General features: G+C 45.7%; 2 protein-coding genes across 2 annotated transcripts in view; one reads left to right on the forward strand and one right to left on the reverse strand.

Annotated features, from left to right (window-relative positions):
- The window catches only part of LOC135510970 (integrin alpha-6-like), a 29,126-nt gene extending 16,593 nt beyond the window's left edge, over positions 1-12,533 (forward strand). Inside the window, exons 7-24 of the mRNA XM_064932337.1 lie at positions 2,533-2,726; positions 5,607-5,829; positions 5,959-6,048; positions 6,143-6,204; positions 6,581-6,750; positions 7,481-7,618; positions 7,774-7,889; positions 7,974-8,133; positions 8,299-8,382; positions 8,477-8,556; positions 8,646-8,723; positions 8,841-8,943; positions 9,067-9,243; positions 9,424-9,522; positions 9,613-9,723; positions 9,835-9,933; positions 10,023-10,148; positions 11,605-12,533. Of these exons, the coding sequence (XP_064788409.1) occupies positions 2,533-2,726; positions 5,607-5,829; positions 5,959-6,048; positions 6,143-6,204; positions 6,581-6,750; positions 7,481-7,618; positions 7,774-7,889; positions 7,974-8,133; positions 8,299-8,382; positions 8,477-8,556; positions 8,646-8,723; positions 8,841-8,943; positions 9,067-9,243; positions 9,424-9,522; positions 9,613-9,723; positions 9,835-9,933; positions 10,023-10,148; positions 11,605-11,679 (2,185 nt within the window). The 3' untranslated portion in view covers positions 11,680-12,533. The remainder of the gene's footprint in view (positions 1-2,532; positions 2,727-5,606; positions 5,830-5,958; positions 6,049-6,142; positions 6,205-6,580; positions 6,751-7,480; positions 7,619-7,773; positions 7,890-7,973; positions 8,134-8,298; positions 8,383-8,476; positions 8,557-8,645; positions 8,724-8,840; positions 8,944-9,066; positions 9,244-9,423; positions 9,523-9,612; positions 9,724-9,834; positions 9,934-10,022; positions 10,149-11,604) is intronic.
- A 2,647-nt stretch (positions 12,534-15,180) lies between these two features.
- On the reverse strand, positions 15,181-26,839 carry LOC135510976 (neurabin-1-like). Its single transcript, XM_064932352.1, has 18 exons — positions 24,858-26,839; positions 23,984-24,116; positions 23,709-23,829; positions 23,519-23,623; positions 23,341-23,437; positions 20,683-20,802; positions 20,484-20,537; positions 19,988-20,088; positions 18,147-18,275; positions 17,940-18,036; positions 17,785-17,857; positions 17,567-17,703; positions 17,245-17,492; positions 17,062-17,139; positions 16,761-16,947; positions 16,412-16,519; positions 15,958-16,146; positions 15,181-15,705 (listed from the first exon to the last, which is right to left on the reverse strand). Exons 1-18 carry the CDS (start codon positions 26,829-26,831, stop codon positions 15,514-15,516), a joined length of 4,143 nt encoding a protein of 1,380 aa, XP_064788424.1. The 5' UTR covers positions 26,832-26,839; the 3' UTR covers positions 15,181-15,513.
- Between the last annotated feature and the right edge of the window lie 118 nt (positions 26,840-26,957).

Here is a 26,957-nt window from a genome sequence, read left to right on the forward strand (position 1 = left end):
TGAATTCACCCATTAACAAGAAGAATCTTTATTTTGAGTTCTGGAAATTCGTAAATATTGAATAATTTATTTCTTTCCAAAGCTATCAATTATATGCATAGTCGGGAGCATCTTTTTGTGACAAAATTTCTGATTTGGCTGGTGTGGTGGTAAACCGCAACAGCCCTAGATCAGCTTTTATCCAAAAATGAAAATAGCTGCCCTGCGGCCTTGAGAATGTTAACCTGTTTAAAGGTCTTACTTACATCGGCTATGGAGAGCATGATCACACAGTCGTCCAGGAACAGCTGGCACTCCCATGCATGCTTCAGTGTTGCTTGCCTCAAAGTGTGGATAGAAGTCATTTAGCTTGTCTTGTAGGCTCGTGTCACTGGGCCGCTCGCTGGTGGGCTTCCCTTTGTACATAAAAACACAAAGCATAAAAACATGCAACAAAGAAAACCACAAATTACCCACCACCCTAATGTGTGAATAATAAAAAATCACCAGGGCTCTGTCTCACTTGAGAGCCGATGAGGCGGACACAGTACTGATCGATGGTCCTGTGAAAGTACATTGTCATGTTCCTGAGAAACAGGAAACATAGGAATAGACACCATCCATGGCACCATGCACAGGAGGTTGGTGGCACCTTAATTGGGAAGGACGGGCTCGTAGTAATAGTTGGAGCTGAATAAGTGAAATGGTATCAATACACGGTTTCCACGTGAACACGAAGCCAATACAGTCCCTCCAGCGGCAGCCCCACTCCTTGTCTCCTTCAACATTTTCAGATTGCGATCATACCGGTCCCAAATCTTTCTCCATGTTTCTTTGACATCAGTGTTGTTGTTAAAATTTCGTGATATCCATGATATCTCCCTCCAACTGTTGTCTTTTGGGCACTTATCCGAATATACAACCACATCAAAGGGTTATAAAGGCTATTGTATGTCTCACTAGTTTGTACAGACACTCCTCAAAACTAGACAGAGACATAGACATAATTGCGAGTATCAATTCTAGAAAAAAAAGCTCAAAATTGAAGCTTGTAAGTAGTAGGAAGCGAAGTAGCAGAATGTTCATCTCTTCTGGGTTTACACCACAAGGGATACAGGAAAATATGTGAGGTAGACACAGGGGCGGGACTTCAGTTGGCAAAACTCACTGTTTGCATATTGCCTGTAGACCCATATACTGTAGGTGGATACAGTGGATTGAGATGCAGTCAAAACAAAAGGCTTAAAAAAAATCTCTGGCTTAAACTGACGGATTTTGATGGGGATTTTTTTATTATGTTACTTAGATTGATGCACCGGTGTGTCAATAGACTCTAAGAGGATTTATAGGCCTACTGCTGCATTGGCCTATACTGTAGGCCTATACTGTAAATCTCTGAGTTTTATGCGCTCATTTCTTGAGCTGTCCATGTGACAGACTCTGGTGCTTTTGGCCTTAGCTTAACTTAACGACTCTTTATCATTTTACTGAAGATTTTTATGATTAACCACATGACAATGAGTTTGAGAAACAAAAATGTTATTATTGAAAATGAAACTGTTCCACGAAAATGAGCATATAAAAATAATCATAACTGTCACGCAGATCGGTGGAAAGGGTAGAAGTTGTAAGCTTCCCCAAACTTGAAACGTGAGCTGCCTATGTTCTTTACTATTACACCCATAAAATAGTTGCAAATAGGAGGTCCCGTGAAAAAACATGCCCGCCTATGGAAATCAAATTTCTGTCTTCTCAAATGTTTCTCCCTTCATCAATGAGGCAAATCTATACACTGCACTTCCCCTGTCCATCTATCCATCAAATACAGAATATCATGGTCAGTTTCTCTCTCTCCACAGTGGAGAGTATCATGGCTTCTCTCTCTCCACAGTGGAGAGTATCATGGCTTCTTTCTCTCCACAGTGGAGAGTATCCTGGCTTCTCTCTCTCCACAGTGGAGAGTATCATGGCTTCTTTCTCTCCACAGTGGAGAGTATCCTGGTTTCTTTCTCTCCACAGTGGAGAGTATCATGGCTTCTTTCTCTCCACAGTGGAGAGTATCATGGCTTCTCTCTCTCCACATTGGAGAGTATCATGGCTTCTCTCTCTCCACAGTGGAGAGTATCATGGCTTCTCTCTCTCCACAGTGGAGAGTATCATGGCTTCTTTCTCTCCACAGTGGAGAGTATCATGGCTTCTTTCTCTCCACAGTGGAGAGTATCCTGGCTTCTTTCTCTCCACAGTGGAGAGTATCATGGCTTCTTTCTCTCCACAGTGGAGAGTATCATGGCTTCTTTCTCTCCACAGTGGAGAGTATCATGGCTTCTTTCTCTCCACAGTGGAGAGTATCATGGCTTCTTTCTCTCCACAGTGGAGAGTATCATGGCTTCTCTCTCTCCACAGTGGAGAGTATCATGGCTTCTCTCTCTCCACAGTGAGGGATATTATGGCTTGAGCCTCTCAGACGATCTTTGAGATGAGACAATTAGTTCCTTGTTGAGACGACATATTTCTCTGAGTCATCTCTCTCTCTCTGTCTCTCTCTTTCTCTAGGTGGCAGGATATTGTGGTGGGAGCCCCTCAGTTCTTTGAGAAGGATGGAAAGGTGGGCGGAGCTATTTATGCCTATATTAACAAGGGCGGAGTCTGGAGTAAGCTCACACCCACCAGGATAGACGGACCTCAGGACTCCATGTTCGGACTGGCTGTAGAAAACCTGGGAGATCTCAACCTGGATGGTTATCAGGGTGAGGGGCCACAAACTGGGCATCAGATAGGTCAAAAATAGAAAAGCTTTTTGCATTGTTGCCATAGATATAATCCATCGTAGATCGTGGAACCTCTTACACTGCCACTTTGACTGTTAAACTCACAGGTACACTAACATTGGCTGCAGTCCTGACTTGAATTGGAACTGCCATCTATATATTATATATTTCTATGGTTGGTTGCGGCTGTCAGTTTGCCTTTCACAAATTTCAAAATACAATCGTGAGAAAAACACGGGCCTACCGTTTTGAAAGCAAATGCCTACTGCTGAAAAGAGAAGACTAATATTTCTGTAGATGCAAACATTATTTTTTTTTTGCAATTCTGAGTGAAGAGCAGCTTATCTTGAGATATTGGCACAAGTGCATCGGCTATCACAGGTGAGTAGCCTATGCTGACTTCATCTTCAACATTGGGTGTGTCAGTGTCACTGGAAAGTTTATTTTGTAGCCTACTGTAGCCCATAATATACACACTATACACTATATATCAGGGTTTCTGTTAGGAACGTTTGGCACCGGACAAATGACTGGCAAGACTTTCATTCATCAGACATTTGAGAAATGTACCTGTCATCCATATGTGTTGGGTGTATAACCCAATCAGGTGTCCACCCACACAGCCAGCGCCATCAAAAAACCAGGGATGTGATCAGGGTGTCCACCCACACAGCCAGCGCCATCAATAAACTAGGGATGTGATCAGGGTGTCCCCCCACACAGCCAGCGCCATCAATAAACCAGGGATGTGATCAGGGTGTCCCCCCACACAGCCAGCGCCATCAATAAACCAGGGATGTGATCAGGGTGTCCCCCCACGCAGCCAGCGCCATCAATAAACCAGGGATGTGATCTAGGTGTCCCCCACACAGCCAGCACCATCAATAAACCAGGGATGTGATCAGGGTGTCCCCCCACACAGCCAGCGCCATCAAAAAACCAGGGATGTGATCAGGGTGTCCACCCACACAGCCAGCGCCATCAATAAACCAGGGATGTGATCAGGGTGTCCCCCCACACAGCCAGCGCCATCAATAAACCAGGGATGTGATCAGGGTGTCCACCCACACAGCCAGCGCCATCAATAAACTAGGGATGTGATCAGGGTGTCCCCCCACACAGCCAGCGCCATCAATAAACCAGGGATGTGATCAGGGTGTCAACCCACACAGCCAGCACCATCAATAAACCAGGGATGTGATCAGGGTGTCCCCCCACACAGCCAGCGCCATCAATAAACCAGGGATGTGATCAGGGTGTCCCCCCACACAGCCAGCGCCATCAATAAACCAGGGATGTGATCAGGGTGTCCCCCACACAGCCAGCGCCATCAATAAACCAGGGATGTGATCAGGGTGTCCACCCACACAGCCAGCGCCATCAATAAACCAGGGATGTGATCAGGGTGTCAACCCACACAGCCAGCACCATCAATAAACCAGGGATGTGATCAGGGTGTCCCCCCACACAGCCAGCGCCATCAATAAACCAGGGATGTGATCAGGGTTTCAACCCACACAGCCAGCACCATCAATAAACCAGGGATGTGATCAGGGTGTCCCCCACACAGCCAGCGCCATTAATAAACCAGGGATGTGATCAGGGTGTCCACTCACACAGCCAGCGCCATCAATAAACCAGGGATGTGATCAGGGTCCCCCCCCACACAGCCAGCGCCATCAATAAACCAGGGATGTGATCAGGGTGTCCCCCCACACAGCCAGCGCCATCAATAAACCAGGGATGTGATCAGGGTGTCCACCCACACAGCCAGCGCCATCAATAAACCAGGGATGTGATCAGGGTGTCAACCCACACAGCCAGCACCATCAATAAACCAGGGATGTGATCAGGGTGTCCCCCCACACAGCCAGCGCCTTCAATAAACCAGGGATGTGATCAGGGTGTCCCCCCACACAGCCAGCGCCATCAATAAACCAGGGATGTGATCAGGGTGTCCACCCACACAGCCAGCGCCATCAATAAGCAGGGTATTATATCTCAGCAAACACAACATTAGTTTACAGTTGGAACTTAATTTGGCCCAACAAAATGAAACAGAATGAAACAAAACACTTGTGAACTGCTTTAAACATAGACAGGCTAGTACCTACTTAACCCTACAAATTACAACAGTAGGCTAATGATATTTATTTCATGAAAGGCCTACTTATAACCCATCTCAAACTAAATATCGAGCACACAGATATAGTCATACAGAAGGAGGCTAAACGAGGCTTATTCGCAATTTTTTAGATCAGATTTTTTTAAAATTGTAAATCTAAGTATTATATTGTTAGATTATAAGAGTAACCCTAGTGGGCCTAAAACATTCTTCCTCACCTCAAGTTCAACTGTCGAAGTGAGTTGCCGTCATAGGCCTGCAGTATAACAGGCTAATAACCACCCCAAACCTTCACCATAGCTTCTAACTATATTAATTAACAAGAAAGGCTAGAGCATACCATACCCAAATGACAGAAACAGACTAATGATATTTATCTTACAAAAGGCCTATCTTAAACTAAGTAAGAAAACACAGATCCAACTTCATTTAGCCAAATCTCAACAGAATGAAACAAAACACGTTTTGAATATTTAAATAACTGGTTTAGATTAATGAATAGGCCTACATTTGGCCATTTGTGTGTTTAAAAATAATAATTTGCTAATGTCTTCAATCATGTATATGAAGTAGAACTGCATGAAATGTGTGGCCCTTTTCCAGACCCTGTTAAAACATGTTCCTCATATGTGCAAATCCTGAAAATGCAGCTATGTGTGTGTGTATACATATGTCTGTCTTTGCCTATGTGTGTGTATGTAGACAGTGTGTAATCCTGACTCTCTCTCTGTCAGACATCGCTGTGGGAGCACCATATGATGACAGTGGGTCAGGGAAGGTGTTCATCTACCACGGCTCAGCTCAGGGCATCAACATCAAACCGGCACAGGTGTTGTCAGGGGTGCCATCGAAGACGAAGTTGTTCGGTTATTCTCTAGCTGGTAACATGGACCTGGACAGGAACTCCTACCCTGACCTGGCTGTAGGGTCCCTCTCCGACTCTGTGTTTGTCTACCGGTAACCATGGCAATTAGTCATCTACCCTACAATGTTTTGTTTTAAATACATTCCATTTGTTATACTTTTTTTGGGGCCACTTTCTTGACCTTAAACATTTGACACTGTGACCCTGTGATGTTACTCCAGAGCTCGGCCAGTCATCAATATCCAGAAGGTTGTCAAGACAATGCCAAAGGAGATTGATCTAACTAAGAAGAACTGTGGCAACAACATTTGGTAAGTTTGCTGTGTGGGTGCTGTTCATCTGCATATGGAAAAGTATAAATCATTTAAACCATATTCATAAATACTCATGACTTTGTGTTTCCAGCTTGGAGGTAGAGGCCTGTTTCTCCTACACAGCCAACCCCAAATCCTACAACCCCAAACTGAGTAAGACAACACCTCTTGTGTTATGATTTCAAAATAAATAATTCAATGGGCTATTAATGCTTTAGATCAGTATACAATAGTAACTGTCCCTCTCTTTCTCTACCTTTCTCTCTTCTCACTTCCCCCTCTCTCTCTTTTGCTCTCTCCCTTTCTCTCTCTCTCCCTTTCTGTCTCTCCCTCTCTGTCTCCCCCTCTCGCTCTCTCTTTCTCTCTCGCTCTCTCTTTCTCTCTCGCTCTGTCTCTCTCGCTCTGTCTCTTTCTCTCTCGCTCTGTCTCTTTCTCTCTCGCTCTGTCTCTTTCTCTCTCGCTCTGTCTCCTTCTCTCTCGCTCTGTCTCCCTCTCTCTCTCTCTGTCTCTTTCTCTCTCCCCTCCACAGCGGTGGCATACTCCTTTGAAGCGGATGCGGAGCGTAGGAAGAAGGGTCTTCCCCCCAGAGTGACCTTCTCCACACGTTCCAGTGAGGACCATGACTACGAGTCCACTGGTGTTCTCACCCTCAGTGCACAGGGCAAGAAGGAGTGTATCACTGCCAAACTCACTCTACAGGTACTGCATCACAACTCTCGAAACTAGTGACTGTTAACAAACAGTCTTTCACCAGCCTTGTAGGTGAAATGTGGACAAGTCTCCTCTAGCCTTTGTCAGTAGTATGTCATTACCATGCAGTGGTGTAAAGTACTTAAGTAAAATTACTTTTAAGTACTACTTAAGTAGTTTTTTGGGGGGGTGTATCTGTGCTTCACTTTACTATTTATATTTTTTGCCAACTTTTACTTTGACTTCACTACATTCCTAATGAAAATAATGTACTTTTTACTACATACATTTTCCCTGACACTCAAAAGTACTTGTTACATTTTGACAGGAAAATGGTCTAATTCAAACACTTATCAAGATATCATCCTTGGTCATCCCTATTGCCTTTGATCTGGCAGACTCACTGAACACAAATGCTTAGTTTATAAGTTATGTCTGAGTGTTGGACTGTTCCCCTGCTATCCGTCAATAAAAAAAAACGAGAAATTATTTATACTTTAACTTTAATTTTTGATACTTTAGTACATTTTAGCAATTCCAGTTACTTTTGATACTTAAGTATATTTAAAACCAAATACTTTTAGACTTTTACTCAAGTAGTATTTTACTGGGTGACTTTTACTTGAGTCATTTTCTATTAAGGAATCTTTACTTGTACTCAAGTATGACAATTGAGTACTTTTTCCTACACTGTTACCATGTATATCTGATCTATACTCTGTGTGTCTGTCATCAACAGGATAACATTAAGGACAAGCTTAGGGGAATCCCCATTGAGGTTGCTGTGGAGATACAGAACTCCAAAAGGAAGAGAAGAGCGCTCCCTGGGCTCACGCCCATCCTCGACTCCAACCAGCCTATCACGGCCAGTGCTGAGGTATCCAATAACAACCGTAACACAGTCTCCTATTAGGCAGCTTTGGGTCACCTACTGTATGTGACAGAGATATAAAACTTTTGCCTGCTCAAAGCCTGTTCCCTCTGTATTAGTATGAGTTTGTGTGATTGGCATGTTGTTCCTTGTGTGTGTAGGTGAGTTTCCTGAAGGAAGGATGTGGCAGTGATAATTTGTGTCAGAGTAATTTACAGCTTCAGCACCGCTTCTGCTACAGAGAACCCAACAAGGACATCTTCCATCTACTACCTATGTGAGTAGAACACATTAACCTGTCACCAGCCATCACCTTGGTAAATGTAATCAATGCTGACATAGTCTGCTGGTGTCCTTGCAGGGAGAATGGGGTGCCAGTGGTCTCCCTTAGCGACCAGAAGGACATCGCCCTAGAGATCACAGTGACCAATAAGAATGGAGATGATGCTCATGAGGCAGCATTGGTTGCCTCCTTCCCCTCCTCTCTCTCCTACTCCGCCTCCTACTCTGCACCCAAGGCAGTGAGTTACCCCCCCCCCCTCTCTCTCTCTCTCTCTCTCTCTCTCTTGCTCTCTCTCCACCTTCTGCTCTGTATCCAACGCAGTGAGTTACCTCTCTCTCCCCTTTCCCTCTTCCATCTTTTAGACTGGTACTGAATTGTGATTGGCTGTTGTTGTTGATTGCAGGACAGGCAGGTGTCCTGTGTGGCCAATAAGAATGGCTCTCAGGCAGACTGTGAGCTGGGGAACCCCTTCAAGCGAGACTCAGAGGTGAGAGACACCATCAGCTAATCATGATCACTAGCTGTGTGTGTGTGTGTGTGTGTGTGTGTGTGTGCGCTAACATATCACTCTGTGTGTTTAGGTAACGTTCTACATAATCCTGAGTACAGCAGGCATCTCTCTGAACACCACAGAGCTGGAGATAGACCTGCAGCTGGAGACGTGAGTGGAGTACACAATCCTCTGTCATGTCTAGAATGAAATAGATATGGATTTGACCAACAGTGCTGATTTGATCTCTGACCTTTCAGGACAAGTGACCAGCAGAAGGTGGGCAGAGTCAAGGCCAAGGCCAAAGTGGTGATCGAGCTGCAGCTGTCCCTCACAGGGTAAAAAAATATGATTTGCCAGCTGCTCACTTTAATGTGCTTTTACACGTGAGACCTCCCAGCATCTAAACATCAGTAAGGTGTGTGTTTGTGCTCACAGTGTACCTGTTTCCCCAGAGTGGCCAAGCCCTCCCAGGTCTACTTCACTGGAGAGGTCAAAGGTGAGAGCGACATGAAGTCAGAGGGAGACATCGGCAGCCCGATCGAGTATGAGTTCAGGGTAAGGATTATGTATTTTCATAAACACACACACACAAAAAAAGACATAAACCAAACAGGATTTTCATCATATTTCATTATATACTGAACTGACCTGTCCTTTCATCTGTCTTTTGATTGACAGGTGATCAACCTAGGGAAGCCCCTGAAGACCTATGGCACCGCCTCCCTGATCATCAATTGGCCGAAAGAAACTGTGGAGGGGAAGTGGATCCTGTACCTGGTGAAGATCGATTCCCAAGGTCTGGAACAGATCACATGCTCTCCAGAGAGAGAGATCGACCCACTCACTGTCAAAGAGGTTAGTAAGCACTGGGGGGTCAAACTCTAACACACTAACAGTCCCAAGTGTTCATACACAGTCAAACTCTAACACACTACACTAACAGTCCCAATACAGTTAACTCTGCTGTACGGTGCTTACCAATGGGAAGTTAGTTCCAAATTACCATACATCTAAGTTCTGTTACACTGTGTTCAGGAGAGTAGGAGTAGCAGGAGGAGGCGAGCTGTAGGGGAGACTGACAAACCTGAGGGAACCATCGCACTGCTGACTGACAAAAGGAAATACACTACTCTGGTAACACAACTCTCCTTCTCTCCCCGTTGATCAATGTTGTTAGTCGTGTACGAGCTACCCTGTAATATGGTGTGTGTGTGTGTGTTATAGTCGTGTGAGGATGGGGCAAAGTGTGTGGAGATTCACTGCTCCCTACAGGGCCTGGACAGTAATGCAGTAATCCTGCTCAGATCTCGCCTCTGGAACAGCACATTCCTGGAGGTAAAACACGCACACGCACACGCACACGCACACGCACACGCACACTTCTTTGATATTTAACTTCACCTTAATCCCCTGTCCACACTTATGTCCCTCTGTGTTTCCCAACAGGAGTACTCCAAGCTGAACTATCTGGACGTGATCGTGAAAGCCTCTCTCAGAGTGGACGGCACAGCTAAAAACATGGTCCTGAGGAACGCTGAGACACAGGTACTTTATCACTTTCACATTTCAACACTAAATATATTTCACTTTCTTTTACTTTCAAAATAATGATTGATTGATGTTGTCTTTCTCAGGTGAGAGTGACGGTGTTCCCGGAGCGTCGTGTGGCTCAGTACGGAGGACTGCCATGGTGGATCATCCTGGTGGCCATCTTGTTAGGAGTTTTGCTGCTCGGCCTGCTGGTCTTCCTGCTCTGGAAGGTAAGACAGCAAGGGGAGCGCAGAGAAACTGTTTACAGTACATACAGTGCCTCTGGAAAGTATTCAGACCCTTTGACTTTTTCCACATTTTGTTACACTACAACCTTATTCTAAAATGGATTAAATAAATAAAAATCCTCAGCAATGTACACACAATACCCCATAATGACAAAATGAAAACAGGTTTTAAGAAAGTTTTACAAATGTATAAAAAATAAAAAACAGAAATACCTTATTTACATAAGTATTCAGACCCTTTGTTTTTAAGCCATGGATTTCGAATCCCTTAATATTATTGTTGGATCTAATTTTAACAGCTAACATTTCAATGGCAATAATACATGGATATGCCAATAGCGAACAATCTTGTTTTACTCCTCTTGACAGTTCAAAACTTTCTGAGATGTTGCCATTATTTACTATTTTACACCTAGGGTTACTATACATGATGTTAACCCATTTTATAAGAGATTTTCCTAAATTAAAATAGTCTAGGAATCTATATATAAACTCCAGTCGTACTTTAGAAAACACCTTTTCAAAATCAGCTATGAAAACCAGGCCTGGTTTCCGTGATATTTCATAGTATTGTATTGTTTCCAGTACTTATCTTATATTATCTCCAATGTATCATCCATGTAAAAACCTGTTTGATTTGGAAGAATAATATCTGACAATACCTTTTTAATTCTATGTGCCAAGCATTTAGCTAGAATTTTTGCATTACAACGCTGGAGTGTAAGAGGCCTCCAATTTTTTAAATGGACTGGATCTTTATATATACACACCACCTGGATCCTGTTTCAGTAATAATGAATAATCAGACCTTCCGACAACCTACTGTTTATATAGGAGTGGTTAAAACATGCTAATAATGGTCCTCTGAGTATATCAAAAAAAGTTTTGTATACTTCCACTGGTCTGCCATCCAGCCCTGGAGTTTTCCCAGACTTAAAGCCTTTAATTGTATCAAGAAGTTCCTTCTCTGTAATCCGGCCTTCACATTAATTTTACATTATTAATAGGAAAAAAATCCATACAATTAACTTAGGTTAGTGGAGATGGAGGAGACTGAAATGAAAACCTATGCCTAAAGTACTTTACTTCCTCTTTCAAAAAATAGTTTGGTGAATCATGAGTGACTCCATCATTTGTAACAAGTTCCTGTACATTATTTTTGGTAGCATTTCTATGTTGAAGATCGAAAAAATAATTATAATAATATTCCATCCAGTTTGCTTTATTTTGATACTATATTACACGGGATCTCTCTTGAATAATTCCTCCATTTCTTTGAGTTGTTCCTCTATCTTACTCTGAGCCTCTATGGTACAGTTTTTGTTATCTATCTATCTATACTGTTAATCCTTCCATTTCCTTTGTTAATATGGACTCTTTTGACCTAAATGACTTATATATTTTTTTGCACACACACTAATGCGTTACTTCTCTCTAGTGTGGTTTCTTCGGGAAGAAGAAAGAGGATGCCCCACCCTCTGACAAAGAGAGATTGACGCCGTCTGATGCATAAAGAGAGAAAGAAAGAGAAAGAAGCTGTCAGTCTCTGGGGTAAACACATCTAGACCCATCTTCAGTGCACATGCCTGGTGGGGCACAGAGTGGCATGAAGGATGGATGGGCCCAGTGGAACAGTGCAGACTAACTCTATCGCAGGAGAGGAAAACGCTTTTAATAAAAGACTGGCAGTAAAGGGGCTCAGCGCTATGAAATCAAATGCAATGCTATGATGATAACTACTATGATGATGGAATGAAATGTTAAGAGCTCAGTTTATAGGTTTCTGTAGAAAGCACTTCAAGTTTCTGCTTGGAAACATCCTTCTTTCCAACTGTCATGGCTGAGTTAATGGACTCTCTACATGCATGGCCATCCCGTACTGATGCTTTGGTTGAAAATCATTATGAAATGCTCATCTATCACTCCAAAGACCCTGCAGCTCTCTCTCCATCTCTGGTTTCTGGTTCTTTGGTTGCTATAGGAAATTCAAGCACTTCCTTTTCCTCTCTCAAGGCTCCTCGACTGCTCTCATTCTGGTTTTATAGCATCTTTCTGTTTATAGGACTATTGGCGACTCTGTAAAAGCACTTGCAGTGCCATACTTAAAGGGATAGTTCACCCCTAAATCAACCTTTCTCTTACGCTTTCATATTTTGAATTCATAGATTCAGTTTGGGGAATGAACTATTCCTGTAATGATGGTGAGAGGTTTAATTAACTCTTCAAATACGACGTCATCGTGTTCCCAGCTACAACGCGTTGCAGATAAAAAATAAGGAGAAAGACCAACTGGAAATCCTGGAAATGAAAGCCTGCATAACTAGCTGGAATGAGAATGAGTTACTTTTAATGATGGCAGAATGCTGGATCTCCCATTCCCACAGACATTCCCAGAGACACAGAATTCCTACCTAACATTCCACAGTCTTCCTCTAACCATTCCAAGGCTTGTCTCCGCAGTGTGGATATTTGATTGGACATAGAAATACAAAAGGATTGTCAAAAAGCTTTATTTGTGGACTTTAAAGAGGGATGATGATGCTACAATAGCAGTTTAGACAAGGTAAAATAAGACACTTGATCAAATTGTTCCTTTTTGGGGATTTATTAAGTATTATCTTGTCTGATTTTATTTTATCTTGATAGTGACATCCATGTTGATCACCGGACAGAAATAGTTTTTTGTTGTTGTGTTCTTGTACATTTTGGGTCAAGAATCCCAGTTGTCTCTCTTTCAGAGCTCTGGACAATGTTTTGTAAATGTACACCTATGGTATAGGCTGGAGGGTTTTTGTATACATTCTTTAAGATCTTTAATTCTTTAGAGTCTAAGACATTTGTGGGGGGGGAGCTAAACTGACATGGAATTGCTTTAAGATGGTCATACTATGGATCATTTAGCTATTTGATTTAGAGTTTTCAAATATATTTAAAAATAAAAAAGTTTGATAAAATATATATTTATAACAAAAATATTTGATAAAATATAGATTTTGTCCTTTACTACTAAAGCCCATAGAAACGCATTGAATAACACATTCATAAATGGCAAAAAGTACAGTCAAAATATAATGAGAAACAAGGTTTTGAAGTGTCTGTCCTAAATCTAGGAGATATTAAAAACAAACTCAGAATGTTTCTTTTTTTTTTACACATTTAACCCTGTTTTGGGGGTAGGCACAAAACTACCTTAATACATTCATCATTTAAAAAGAAATAATCTGGTACTGGTTACCTTCAGAAGAGTCCTGTGACGCTTGTGGGGGTCGCAGAGCAAAACAGACAAACACCATAATGTGCGTGAGAGTCTCCCTTTTACACACAGTGGTCATAATGCCACTGAACAAAAATATAAACACAACATGCAACAATTTCAACAATTTTACTGTGTTACAGTTCGTATAAGGAAATCAGTCAAGTGAAATAAATAAATTAGGCCCTAATCTATGGATTTCACAACTGGGTAGGAGCGCAGCTATGGGTTGGCCTGGGAGGGCATAGGCCCACCCACTGGGGAGCCAGGCCCCGCCAATCAGAATGAGCTTTTTCCAACAAAAGGGCTTCATTACAGACAGAAATACTCCTCAGTTTCATCAATGTCCGGATGGCTGTTCTCAGACAATCCCGCAGGTGAAGAAGCCGGATGTAGAGGTCCTGGGCTGGCATGGTTACACGTGGTCTGCGGTTATGAGGTTGGTTGGACGTGCTGTCAAATTCTCTAAAACAATGCCGGAGGTGAGTTATGGTAGAGAATCTCTGGCAACAGCTCTGCTGGATATTCCTGGAGTCAACATGCCAATCCCACAAAACTTGAGACATCTGTGGTATTGTGTTGTGTCCCCAGTACAAGGTGCACCTGTGTAATGATCATGCTGTTTTATCAGCTTCTTGAAATGCCACATTTGTCAGGTGGGTGGATTATCTTGGCAAAGGAGAAATGTTCACTAACAGGGATGTAAACAAATTTGTGCACACAATGAGAGAAATAAGCTTTTTGTGCATATTGAAAAATTCTGGTATCTCATTTCAGCTCATTTAACATGGGACCAACACTTTACATAGTGTTTATATTTTTGTTCAGTATAGTTTGGTCAAACCGTTCGAACGCTACAGACGTTCTTGTGAGAAGACCGATTTTCGGGATGTGTCATGGTCTGACAAACATCGTTCTAGCTGTACCACCTTTCACCGTAGATGACGTGCGACGCTGGCTGATTGATACGCATCCAATGCAAAACACATATCTAGCTTAAACTGACAGTGATGGGATTTTCTTCTGTTATGAAGTTTAGATTGACAACACTGGTGCGTCAATCGCCTCTTGGGTCACGACAGGGGGTTAGTATTGCACGTGAGAATGTTTCCTAACCATTACTCCCATGGCCAAATACTTTCTTTTAACCCAGAATGAGTTTCTCTCAACATATGGAAGGACGTATCAAATCACACTGCCAAATCATCTCAAAACAACAAATAGACAGTATTTCAACACATCTGCACTCATGTGTATAAAGACAGTTCTACACATCCCAGGTGTTTAACCGGGGTCCTATTTTATCAAGTTATAGCAGCAGCTAATCAGCAGCTTTCCTGTTCCATCTTTCTGTTTTATGTACCACCTTTATCACCCAGAACCGTTGAGAAAATGTTTAGTACTTCTGTTGATTACTATTGTTGAGATCGACCAGTGAGGCAGAGGAGTGATAAGACTGTACTTTTCTAACCCGTTAGGTCACCGATCATTTCAAGTAAGTGAAGAGGAAATGATGCATTTAAGTATTTAAACAGGGCCCATTCAATACCAAATGTGGAGGATTTGTCCAGTGACAGTTCTTGACATTAATGTAAAGTAACGTGGAAAAATGCAAGGATTTCTTAAATACATGTTTTTACACCATGTACAGTTACAATCTCTTTTGGGTTTTGTGCACTTTGATACTTCAATGTCATGGAAATTGAATTGAACCTACATGTAAAAACATGTTGATCACAGACAAATAAAACTAAGGCAATATGTTTAAAACATTATTTATTAATGAATGTAAAATATTCCCAGCTTAAAATATTTGAGTGCTTCATTGCAATCAATTGTACAACATTCGTATAGAAACATCTGTACATAAATACTGTTACAAAACAGATAAAAAGTACATTTCACTAGTCACAGTGAAGACTAACAGTGAGACTGACGTTTCAGTGCTGGTAGAGAGTTTATAAGAGAGAGACTATAGCTGATTGTCTAATGGCTGGAATGCATGAGATGCACCTAATAGTAGTAAGACTTAGACAAAATGTTGTGATTGAAGATCATTTCCGGGTTTAGGGGTTAGAGGTCAGGGTCCAGACTTCAGCAGAGGGACTCGTTTCGGACCTTTTTACCACTATGCCTGGCCTCCTTTCTGTCCTTCATCCTCTTCTCATGTTCCCTCTCCTCCTTTCCCTTCGCTTTCTCCTTTCCCTCTCTCTCCAGAGTCTTCCTCATCTCCTTCAGCCTTCTCTTCAGAGCAGCACGATCACTGTGACTGCACACACCCAGAGCCTGGAGGGAGGGAGAGAGGAGAAAGCGAGACTTTAATTTCTGTGCCACAGTGGTCTGCTCCATATGGAATGAACTCATTCATCTAAATCTAGGGCTGTGTCGCAATACCCTAGCCCCCTTTCTTCTCCTCAAGGATCTAGCCGGAGGAAGGGCAACCCATTTAGTCATATCAACCATAGATTGTCTATGATTTCAATTATCAGGACAAAAGGTGAGGAGATGAGTCAGTATTGAGACAAGGCCCGTGACTACCTTGAGTTTGTTGTTGTCCAGACTGAGAAGTTGCAGCCCATCCACACCATTGGCTGTGAACTGGGCCGCGTATTGGTCCATGCTCATGCCAATCAACCACAGACAGACTTGCTGATTAGTCCATTGGTCCAGGGGTCGGCTTTTCCATTGGTAATCGTTACCAACTGGGACAGAGTCATCATCCAGGTTCTACGGAGATGGACGGGACAGACACACACAAACCCAACAGTATAACAAAGCTTTTCTAAATTAAAAACTAACATCGTAATGATATTCCATCCCATTCTGGGTCATTCAGGAGGAAGTGAATTACTATCCTATCCAGCTCTATGAGCTACAAAGAACTTAATCAGGGCATAGTAGAAAACTAGAACAAAAATCAGGTCAGAGAGAGAACAGAGATACACAGAGAGAAGGGAGACCACATGAGAGACGGAGAGAGCAGGAGACTCACCTCTGATGAGAAGGTGAGAGTTTGAGAATGTGCAGAGAGAGACAGATCTGACAGCATCCCTGATAGGAGAGCAGAGCTGGGACTACCTGAGTCTCCTACATCCACTTTCTAGAATGAGCAAAGACATTTGTGACTGACACACACTGAAGTGCACAGTGGTACACCACACACAGTCAAGATCATGTAGAGGAGAGTATAACATGAAAGGCCCCAGGTGAAATAAGTATACAAAACATACCAGTGAATAAGCCACTAAGTTCCTGAGCCAGTGAACAAGCTGGACAAGTGCTTTGAGCCCAAATTAGAATTAAAGTCCAGGGTGGTCTTAGATGGAAGACTCCCCTCTCACCTGGCAGTCTCTACTGCCTCCGGTGGTCATGTACGGTAGACTGCTGCTGGAAACAGACCTAAGCTTCCCTCTCTCCTTCTCCCTCCCTCGCTCTCCGAACCAGGAGAAGGGTAGGCAGGAGGGCACGGAGGAGACAGAGGGAAAGACACCACTGCTGGGGGCATCTACCAGGTTAACACATAAACCCCTGGAGACAGGAACACAAATCAAATCCAGGGCCAGCAGAAACACTGAAAGAAGAAATGTAATGTGTGTGGGTGCATAGTATTGACTGTACCCGTTAGTGTTTTATTTCTTGTACCTGTGGTCCAGGGGCCTTTCCTTGTTCTTCTTCTCCTCCTCACACTTCCTCCCTCTCCTTAGAGACTTGCGGAGGCCGCTAGAGGGGTTAGGATGTGGGGCTATTACCATAATGCTTGTCAGATCTACACACAGCGCCTATGGGAAAGGGGGTTAGGGGTTGAAGAGGTCTGGTGTGCCCTACCTGAAGTCAGGGAATCTCCTCTTTGATTTGCATGTGGTAGATGACTTGTCCTCTTTAGGGGGGGACTGGCCTGGCTGGGGGGTGAGGAGAAAGGGGGGGTGGGGCTTGGAGGTGAGGGCAGACAGAGAGGATGTGCTGGAGTGGACACGGTGACCGCCTGCTGAGATCGATCGTCCCGTCTCTCGTGGTGCGATCGCAGTCAGTGATTGGCTCTTCCCGCCACAGCTCTGAATATGGTCTTCCTCACCCTACAGGGAGTGATAGAACATTCAGTATGTGATTGGAAGGAGAGTGTGTGTGTGTGTGTGTGTGTGTGTCTGACCTGTTGTCTGAAGGACTCTCTGAGTTTGTCTCGTGAGGGAGGGTGTCTCTTGGCTTTTTGGGCGAGCTGTGCTCTGGCCCTGTGAGCGCTGGTGTCTAACAGATCTGTCACAGGCACCGCAATGCTCCAGTCTGCACCTGAAACACACACAGTTTGAGAGGCACTGCGTGACACACACACACACACACACACACTGCCCCTCAGGTAGTGTGTCTTACTTGAGGTAAATGAGGTATCCAGTGATTGGTTGTCACTCTCAGGGACCATCTCCCCTCTCTCCAGTAGACCCATCTGAACACACAGAGAAAGAAATGCTTAGTTCACTGAGGTAGCATCAGTACACTACAGTTGGCGGTGTCTCCTCCAGTCTCACCCGTCTCTGGAGCCTCTCCACAGTCTCTCCATGTATCCTCTCGCTCTCCTCCATCTCTCTCTGCAGCTCCTCCTCTCTCCCCTCGCTCTCCTTCTCCCTGCACATGGACAGAGGGACCATCAAACACAGAAATAGACATTCTAAACAGGCATTGAATATTACCAATTGGCCTACAGGGGCATGTTAACTATGTTACCCAGAGCTCACCTGTGTTGGAATTCCCTCAGCAGTCTCTTGGCCTTGCTGTATTTCACCTCCAGGCTGTCTAATTGGCTCTGGGTGTCAGCCAATCGCTGGTTCACAATCCTGCACAGAGCCTGGGCCTCCTGCCAGTACCTAGAAGAAGACAACGAATCATCATCTGGGTCTGAAAACTTAGATGGAATATTACTGAGGATGACAGCAGATGATTTTGCCACTCCTATTTTCATCTCTTCAATGTAAGCCTACAGTAAAGTGTGTGTCCTCAGACTTGGAGGGAAGCAAAAGTCATTCCACCATCCAAGAATAGCAAAGCCCCCTTTACTGACTCAAACAGCCTGTTCCCAATCCTTACTAAACTTTTTGGGGAAAAAAATGGTGTTTGACCAGATACAAGGCTATTTCACAGTAAAGAGATGAACAGATTGTTAAGGAAGGGCATTCAACATGTACGACGGCACTGACACAAATTGCTGATTGGCTGAGCGAAATAGATGAGATGGTGGAGCTGTTTTGCTCAACTTCAGTGCAGCTTTTGACATTATTGATCATAATCTACTGCTTTACATCCCCTGCTATATTGTGGATGGAAAGTTACCCGTCTAACAGAACACAGAGGGTGTTCTTCAATGGAAGCCTCTCCAACATAATCAAGGTAGAGTCAGGCATTTCCCAGGGCAGCTGTCTAGGCCCTTTACTGTTTTCAATCTTTACTAATGATCTGCCACTGGCTCTGAGTAAAGCCAGTGTGTCTATGTTTGTTGATGACTCCACACATCAGCTTCCACAGCAAGTGAAATCACTGCAACACTTAACTAAGCTGCAGTCAGGTTCAGAATGGGTGTCAAGAAACAAGTTAGTCCCAAATATTAAAAGCATTGTATTTGGGACAAATCATTCACTAAGCCTTAATCCTCAACTAAATTAAGCAAGTTGAGGCGACTAAACTGCTTGGAGTAACCCTGGATTGTCAATGGTCATGGTCAAAACATATTGATACAACAGTGTCTAAGATGGGAAGAAGTCTGTCCATAATAAAGTACTACTCTGCCTCCTTAACAACACTATCAACAAGGCAGGTCCTACAGGCCCTAGTTTTGTTGCATCTGGACTACTGTCCAGTCATGTGGTCAGGAGCCACAAAGTTACAATTGTCTCAGAACAGGGCAACACGGCTGGTCCTTAAATGTACACGGAGAGCTAACATCAATAATATACATGTCAACCTTTCCTGGCTAAGAGTAGAGAGATTGACTACTTGTATTTATGAGAGGTATTGACATGTTGAATGCACCGAGCTGTCAGTTTAAACTACTAGCACACAGCTCAGACACCCATGCATACCCCACAAGACTTGCCACAAGAGGTTTAGTCACAGTCCCCAGGTCCAGAACAGACTATGGGAGGCGCACAGTACTACATAGTTCCATGTAGTCATGGCTCTATTCCACATCAGGTAACTCACGTAAGCAGTCAAATTTGATTTAAAAAAAACAAATACACCTTATGGAACAGTGGGGACTGAAGAGACACACAGGCACGCACACACACACGATAACAGACGCACCATACACACACGTACACATGAATTTTGTGTTGTAGATGTGTGGTAGTACATTAGTGGCCTGAGGGCACACAATGTGTTGTGAAATGTAAAATTGTATATAACTGCCTTAAAGTTGCTGGACCCCAGGAAGAGTTGCTGCTGCCTTGGTAGCAGCTAATGTGGATCCATAATATATACAAAATCATTTATCATCGTCATGTTCATCATCATGTTCATCATCGTCGCCACAATTTGCTTCATCAAAACTTAGTGAGGGTTGATTAGTATATTTGATTAATACTTCTCTAGTTTGTCAGCCTTCTCCTCTCCATCCTGGGCACGCTCCTTCAGCTCAGCCTGATGACTCTCCCACAAGGCCTGCTGCTCCTCACACCCCCTCAGCTGGAGGAGACAGAAAGACAGACAGACAGGTGGGTGGGTACCCAGTTCTCTAGTCCCATACCATGAGCTCTTCATCTAGGAATCATCCCAGACACTTTAGACACTTCACTCACCACTCTAAACACCCCAAAAACAGTCATGTTTCAATCACTCATCTAACACAGTTGTATATATGAAAGCAGAGGCCTACATTAAATAGATTGAATCAATGCCGTCAGATCAGTGATAACACAGAGAAGACATACTATGTTTTAAAGGTGATTGGAACATGGCCAATGTGCTAATAACTCAGACTGTTAGAGAGGCAAGTCTCACACAGAGCTAAATGGGTCAGACTGCTCTGAGGGAAGCAATGAGTGAGAATGTGTTTTGGGAGTCTCGTCAGAGTGACCTACCTTCTCCCGCACTAGGCAGAGCTGGTCTGATTTGGTCCTGACTTTTAACTGGAGCTGAGGAGAGACCAGTACACACATGCACACTTCACACAACATCTACAGACACTGGAAGCTGTTGGAGGAGCATAAGGCCGACTGAGGGATAACAGAGAGTACCCCCCCAAGGCCTTTCATGTCAGACTATAATGGACTTCAACACCTGTTGGCATCTGATGCAGCTGGTGATTTCTTTCTCTTCGTCATCCTCTTCATCATCTGTACGGAGGACTTCTACCGTCTCTTCCACTGTGCTCAGCCCAACAACACCATCATTTAACACCTGAGATACACAAACACCAACACAGGTACAACCAATAAGAAATGCAAGGTTGCATATATACACTGCTCCAAAAAATAAAGGGAACACTAAAATAACACATCCTAGATCTGAATTAATGAAATATTCTTATTAAATACTTTTTTCTTTAGATAGTTGAATGTGCTGACAACAAAATCACACAAAAATTATCAATGGAAATCAAATTTATCAACCCATGGAGGTCTGGATTTGGAGTCACACTCAAAATTAAAGTGGAAAACCACACTACAGGCTGATCCAACTTTGATGTAATGTCCCTAAAACAAGTTAAAATGAGGCTCAGTAGTGTGTGTGGCTTCCATGTGCCTGTATGACCTCCCTACAACGCCTGGGCATGCTCCTGATGAGGTGGCGGATGGTCTCCTGAGGGATTTCCTCCCAGACCTGGACTAAAGTATCCGCCAACTCCTGGACAGTCAGTGGTGCAACGTGGCATTGGTGGATGGAGCGAGACATGATGTCCCAGATGTGCTCAATTGGATTCAGGTCTGGGGAACGGGCGGGCCAGTCCATAGCATCAATGCCTTCCTCTTGCAGGAACTGCTGACACACTCCAGCCACATGAGGTCTCTATTGTCTTGCATTAGGAGGAACCCAGGTCCAACCGCACCAGCATATGGTCTCACAAGGGGTCTGAGGATCTCATCTCTGTACCTAATGGCAGTCAGGCTACATCTGGCGAGCACATGGAGGGCTGTGCGGCCCCCCAAAGAAATGCCACCCCACACCATGACTGACCCACCGCCAAACCGGTCATGCTGGAGGATGTTGCAGGCAGCAGAACATTCTCCACGGCGTCTCCAGACTGTCACTTCTGTCACATGTGCTCAGTGTGAACCTGCTTTCATCTGTGAAGAGCACAGGGCGCCAGTGGCGAATTTGCCAATCTTGGGTGTTCTCTGGCAAATGCCAAACGTCCTGCACGGTGTTGGGCTGTCAGCATAACCCCCACCTGTAGACGTCGGGCCCTCATACCACCCTCACAGAGTCTTTTTCTGACCGTTTGAGCAGACACGCACATTTGTGGCCTGCTGGAGGTCATTTTGCAGGGCTCTGCCAGTGCTCCTCCTGGTCCTCCTTGCACAAAGGCGGAGGTAGCGGTCCTGCTGCTGGGTTGTTGCCCTCGTACGGCCTCCTCCACGTCTCTTGATGTACTGGCCTGTCTCCTGGTAGCGCCTCCATGCTCTGGACACTACGCTGACAGACACAGCAAACCTTCATGCCACAGCTCGCATTGATGTGCCATCCTGGATGAGCTGCACTACCTGAGCCACTTGTGTGGGTTGTAGACTCCATCTACCACTAGAGTGAAAGCACCCCCAGCATTCAAAAGTGACCAAAACATCAGCTAGGAAGCATAGGAACTGAGAAGTGGTCTGTGGTTACCACCTGCAGAACCACTCCTTTATTGGGGGTGTCTTACTAATTGCCTATAATTTTCACCTGTTGTCTATTCCATTTGCACAACAGCATGTGAAATTTATTGTCAATCAGTGTTGTGTCCTAAGTGGACAGTTTGATTTCACAGGAGTGTGATTGACTTGGAATTACATTGTGTTGTTTAAGTGTTCCCATTATTTTTTTGAGCAGTATATATATATAGCCTCTTTTCCAGGCACGCAATCCAGCTCCATGTACAGACACAGTCACGTCCCTGCCTGCCCCCCCCTACCGCAGGGCCAGTTGAGCCCCTGCCTGCCCCCCCCCTCCCGCAGGGCCAGTCGAGCCCCTGCCTGCCCCCCCCTCTACCGCAGGGCCAGTCGAGCCCCTGCCTGCCCCCCTCTACCGCAGGGCCAGTCGAGCCCCTGCCTGCCCCCTCTACCGCAGGGCCAGTCGAGCCCCTGCCTGCCCCCTCTACCGCAGGGCCAGTCGAGCCCCTGCCTGCCCCCCTCTACCGCAGGGCCAGTCGAGCCCCTGCCTGCCCCCCCTCTATCGCAGGGCCAGTCGAGCCCCTGCCTGCCCCCCTCTACCGCAGGGCCAGTCGAGCCCCTGCCTGCCCCCCCTCTACCGCAGGGCCAGTCGAGCCCCTGCCTGCCCCCTCTACCGCAGGGCCAGTCGAGCCCCTGCCTGCCCCCTCTACCGCAGGGCCAGTCGAGCCCCTGCCTGCCCCCTCTACCGCAGGGCCAGTCGAGCCCCTGCCTGCCCCCCTCTACCGCAGGGCCAGTCGAGCCCCTGCCTGCCCCCTCTACCGCAGGGCCAGTCGAGCCCCTGCCTGCCCCCTCTACCGCAGGGCCAGTCGAGCCCCTGCCTGCCCGCCTCTACCGCAGGGCCAGTCGAGCCCCTGCCTGCCCGCCTCTACCGCAGGGCCAGTCGAGCCCCTGCCTGCCCGCCTCTACCGCAGGGCCAGTCGAGCCCCTGCCTGCCCGCCTCTACCGCAGGGCCAGTCACGCCCCTGCCTGCCCCTACCGCAGGGCCAGTCACGCCCCTGCCTGCCTCTACCGCAGGGCCAGTCACGCCCCTGCCTGCCTCTACCGCAGGGCCAGTCACGCCCCTGCCTGCCTCTACTGTAGACGGTGTCTTGTCCTGCTCCAGACTCTCATTGATTAGACGGGCCACCTCACTCGCCTCTCCCTGCTTCTCCCGTCCAATAAAAAACCTGCAGTGAGGGACAATGACAAATCATTACCAATCTGAAAAGAGAAAGTGTGTGAGCGTGAGCCTGTCTGTGCTTGCATACCTGACAGTGCCAATGGTGTTCTTTAGCACGGTGGCAGCAAACAGCTGTGTGACTCCGACCAGACTGACCCCATCCACCTCCACTATCTGGTCATTCACCTGGATACTAACACACACAATCTAGGATCAGCTTACAGCACCGCACTCACATCCTAACCATTAGAAAGGCATCATTGACCTTAGAGTCTCACCGTCCGTCCTGTTGTGTAGCTCCGTTCTCAGTGATGGTCTTAACGAAGATCCCCAACTTCTCCAGCCCCTGGTCAGCCCCTACCCCCATCCCTATTATACTGATACCCAGGCCCTCCACTCCTAGACAGACAGACAGGGGAGTTAAAACAGAGAATTAGAGACAGAGAGACAGAGACACAGAGAGAGAGAGAGAGTAAAGAATGAGAGAACAGTGGAGAGAAAAGGAGAGAGGAATATAAAGGAAAGGAAGCAGTACAGAGGGAGTGAGCACAACCTTTCTTTATCTGGACAGGGAAGACATCCATCTTGTCCACTCTCTTCTCCAGTTCATACTCAGCAGAGGCAGACACAGGGTCAACATCATCATTACGCCGGTCATAGTCAGCATTTGAGTAGGTCAGGAACACCTGAGTGTACACACACACATTAGATCTTTCATAGTCAAGGTGTGTGTGTGTGTGTGCATGCCTGTCTATGGCTGTCTGGATCCTGACTAGCCACTGCTATCTGGGGTTACTGCTAGCACACCATGACCATCCTGTTTATGCTAGCAGATCCTCCAGTAGGACTGGGGTGTGAGATGGGATTGGAAACAAGCTGTTGCAAATCCATGTGCTCTACTGCAGTTCAATCTCAGAGGCAGAGAACATCTTAGACAAAATGGTCCTTGAACAGTAATTCAATCCTACCCCCCCCCCCCCCTGTGAAATGTGTGCCAACTGTGTCGTACCCATTAAGGCTCTCAGTATACTTGGTAGCCACACACAACCTGAGAAGTCTGGGAGTTTTTTAAAATCCTTACTGGACTAAAATAAATCATTACGAGGCCCTAAAATAAGCTGACTTGCAGTTTGGTAAGACATGGGAGCTAACACTCATCCTGGGGGAGAAAAGCTGTTGATATATCACTTATTCTGAGATGAATACCTGACAGAGCATGTGAGATCCTGTCTCTTTCCCCTCAACCTAAAGGAATAGAATAAAATGGCTGTATGTTCATATTGTCCATCTATTCATCTGTTCTAGCCATGGTTTTCATTTTACCCCAATTATGAGGGCCAGACTTCTGGTATCACTTTATCAAACCTAATGGGGTGAGCTTGAGTGAGGAAGGAAGTGTAAATGTGATCGGGGGGGGGGGGGGTTACCTTGATTGGTGCTGCAGAGAACTTAATCTTCCTCCTCTTAACAGAATCCACATCATCGTCATCCTCATGGGGAAGACTGGGAATCTCCTCATATTCCATAAAGAGCTGCTCCCAGTCCTTTCTGTGCCATTCCAAATCGTCATGACACTCAGAGTTCAGTTCCCCATCCTCCATAAAGGCCTCATTCTCAATTCCAAGGACGGCAGCAAATCCATTCTCCTCATCTCCTCTCTCAGTGCACTCCCTCTCCTGCTCTTCCTTCACTTCCACTCTCCCTCTGCACTTTCTTTCCTCTTCTTCCCTGAAGTCAATCCCTCCATCTTCCAATCCGGCCTTCTCTTTCGCTTCCTCCTCTCCCTCGCTCACCTCCTCCTTCATCTTTTCTTTGCCGTCACTGCACATGGTTTCTCTCTCCTCAAGTTCCCTTTCCTCCTGCTCTCCTGCCTCATCTCCTTTCACCTCTACCTCCACTTTCTCACCATCTCCGGTTGTCCCCTCTTCTCTGTGCTGCTCTATTTCTTGGCTGATCAGTCTGTTTTCTCCCTCCATTCGATCTTCCCTCTGTTCTGTCTCCTGCTGTTCCATGTCTCCTTCTGATTCACTTTCCTGTTCCGTCACTTCAAGACTGTCAGGGAATCCCTCCACGCACTCTACCATTCTGGGTTCTACTGGAGGTTCAACCGTTCTCTTTTCCACCATTCTAGGTTCTACTGTTCTTTGTGCTGATGTAGGTTCAACTATTCTATGTTCCACTCTGGATTCTTCAAACACATCATCCACCAAGTTATTCTCATTGCCCTCCTCCCTCTTGCCTTCCTCCTCTCCTTCGTTCCCGTCGCTCTCAGACGACTCGTTCTTCACCTCCACCAGCTCCGCCCTTACAGTTCCAGCCCCTGACCCCTCTTTGGGGGTCAAAGGGACATCAGGGGACATGTAAAGGTCATTAGGGTGGTTCCCCTCAGACAAACTCCTGTTGTCCAGGGGGTCAGCATTAGGACTACTAGGGCTATAGAGGTCAGTCTGGTCAGAACAAGGGGAGACTGGGGTGAGAGGACTGGGGGAGTTGGAAGAAGGGGATAGAGGCTGAGAGTGGGAGTAGGTGGGTGCTGGGCTAGAAAGGTTGGATACATGGGAGAACACAAAGTTCTCACACACACTCCCATCTAACACACTTCGACCGTACACACTCCTGCGGTCTGTGGGGTCAGTTGTAGGACTTCTACTGTCAGGGGAAAATGTCTCACTGTTGTGACCATTAACAGGGTGAAGGGGTGTAGGCAAACTGTTGTCCAGTGAGGAAGTGGCTGTATGGAGTTCTATGTTGGGTAGTGAAATGTGCATGAGTTCTTTCCTTCTCTCCCCCTCTCCTTCACTTTCTGAAATGGATGTCAGCTGCTCCCTGTCTAACCTGCTCCTTGCACTCCCAATCCCCCTTTCCTCCCCACTCTCCACCAACCTCCTGCTATCTCTGCCAGGGCTGATATTTAAACGTTGACCCCCAATGACCGTCTCAAAGAGCTTCCGGGTCACTGAGAACTTCTGGGCTAGAGCAGCTCTGTCCATCTCTGCTATCTCCTCTGCCTTAGACGGTTTATCTAGCATAGACAATTCTACACTGGACATGCTGGCCACACTGCTCCGGACAGAGCTGGAGCTGAGAGGGTGTTTGGGCAGGGCCTCAGATAAGGGGTGGAGGAGGTGCTGTTGGCTGTCCATCTGGAAGAAGATGTTGTCTTTGATCTTAGTTCCTCTAGGGCTGAGGGCCCCACCCCTGGTACCCTCACCAGGGTTACCTCCACTGCTAGTCCTGGTGTGAGGGACTGCCATGGAGCTAGGTGAAGGGATCGAGGCGCCCAGGGAAGAAGGTCTCGGCCTGGTCGCGGCATCCAAGGAGCATTTGATGGTGTGGAAGTCAGACTTGTAGGCGTTCCTGTGGGGGGAGGCGCTCCGGCCTTTATTGTCCGTCCGCATCATCTGGGGCTGGAGAGGTATGGAGCTCAATGAAGGAGAGTCAAGTTAGCATGTATCCCTGATTAGACAGGTTCAGGACTCCACTGTCTACAGAGAAACACACTAGGCCAGAATCAGTTAACAAAAAAA

Source organism: Oncorhynchus masou, chromosome 3 (genome assembly GCF_036934945.1).
Source record: "Oncorhynchus masou masou isolate Uvic2021 chromosome 3, UVic_Omas_1.1, whole genome shotgun sequence".
In the NCBI taxonomy this organism is placed as follows: Eukaryota; Metazoa; Chordata; class Actinopteri; order Salmoniformes; family Salmonidae; genus Oncorhynchus; species Oncorhynchus masou.

Coding starts and splice junctions, on each gene's coding strand:
- LOC135510976 (XM_064932352.1), bottom strand. CDS start 26,831: ATGATGCGGACGGACAATAAAGGCCGGAGCGCCTCCCCCCACAGGAAC. Junction 17,704..17,784: donor GGATACCTCATTTACCTCAA/GTAAGACACACT, acceptor TGTGTGTTTCAG/GTGCAGACTGGAGCATTGCG. Junction 16,520..16,760: donor GAGGCAGTAGAGACTGCCAG/GTGAGAGGGGAG, acceptor TGCTCATTCTAG/AAAGTGGATGTAGGAGACTC.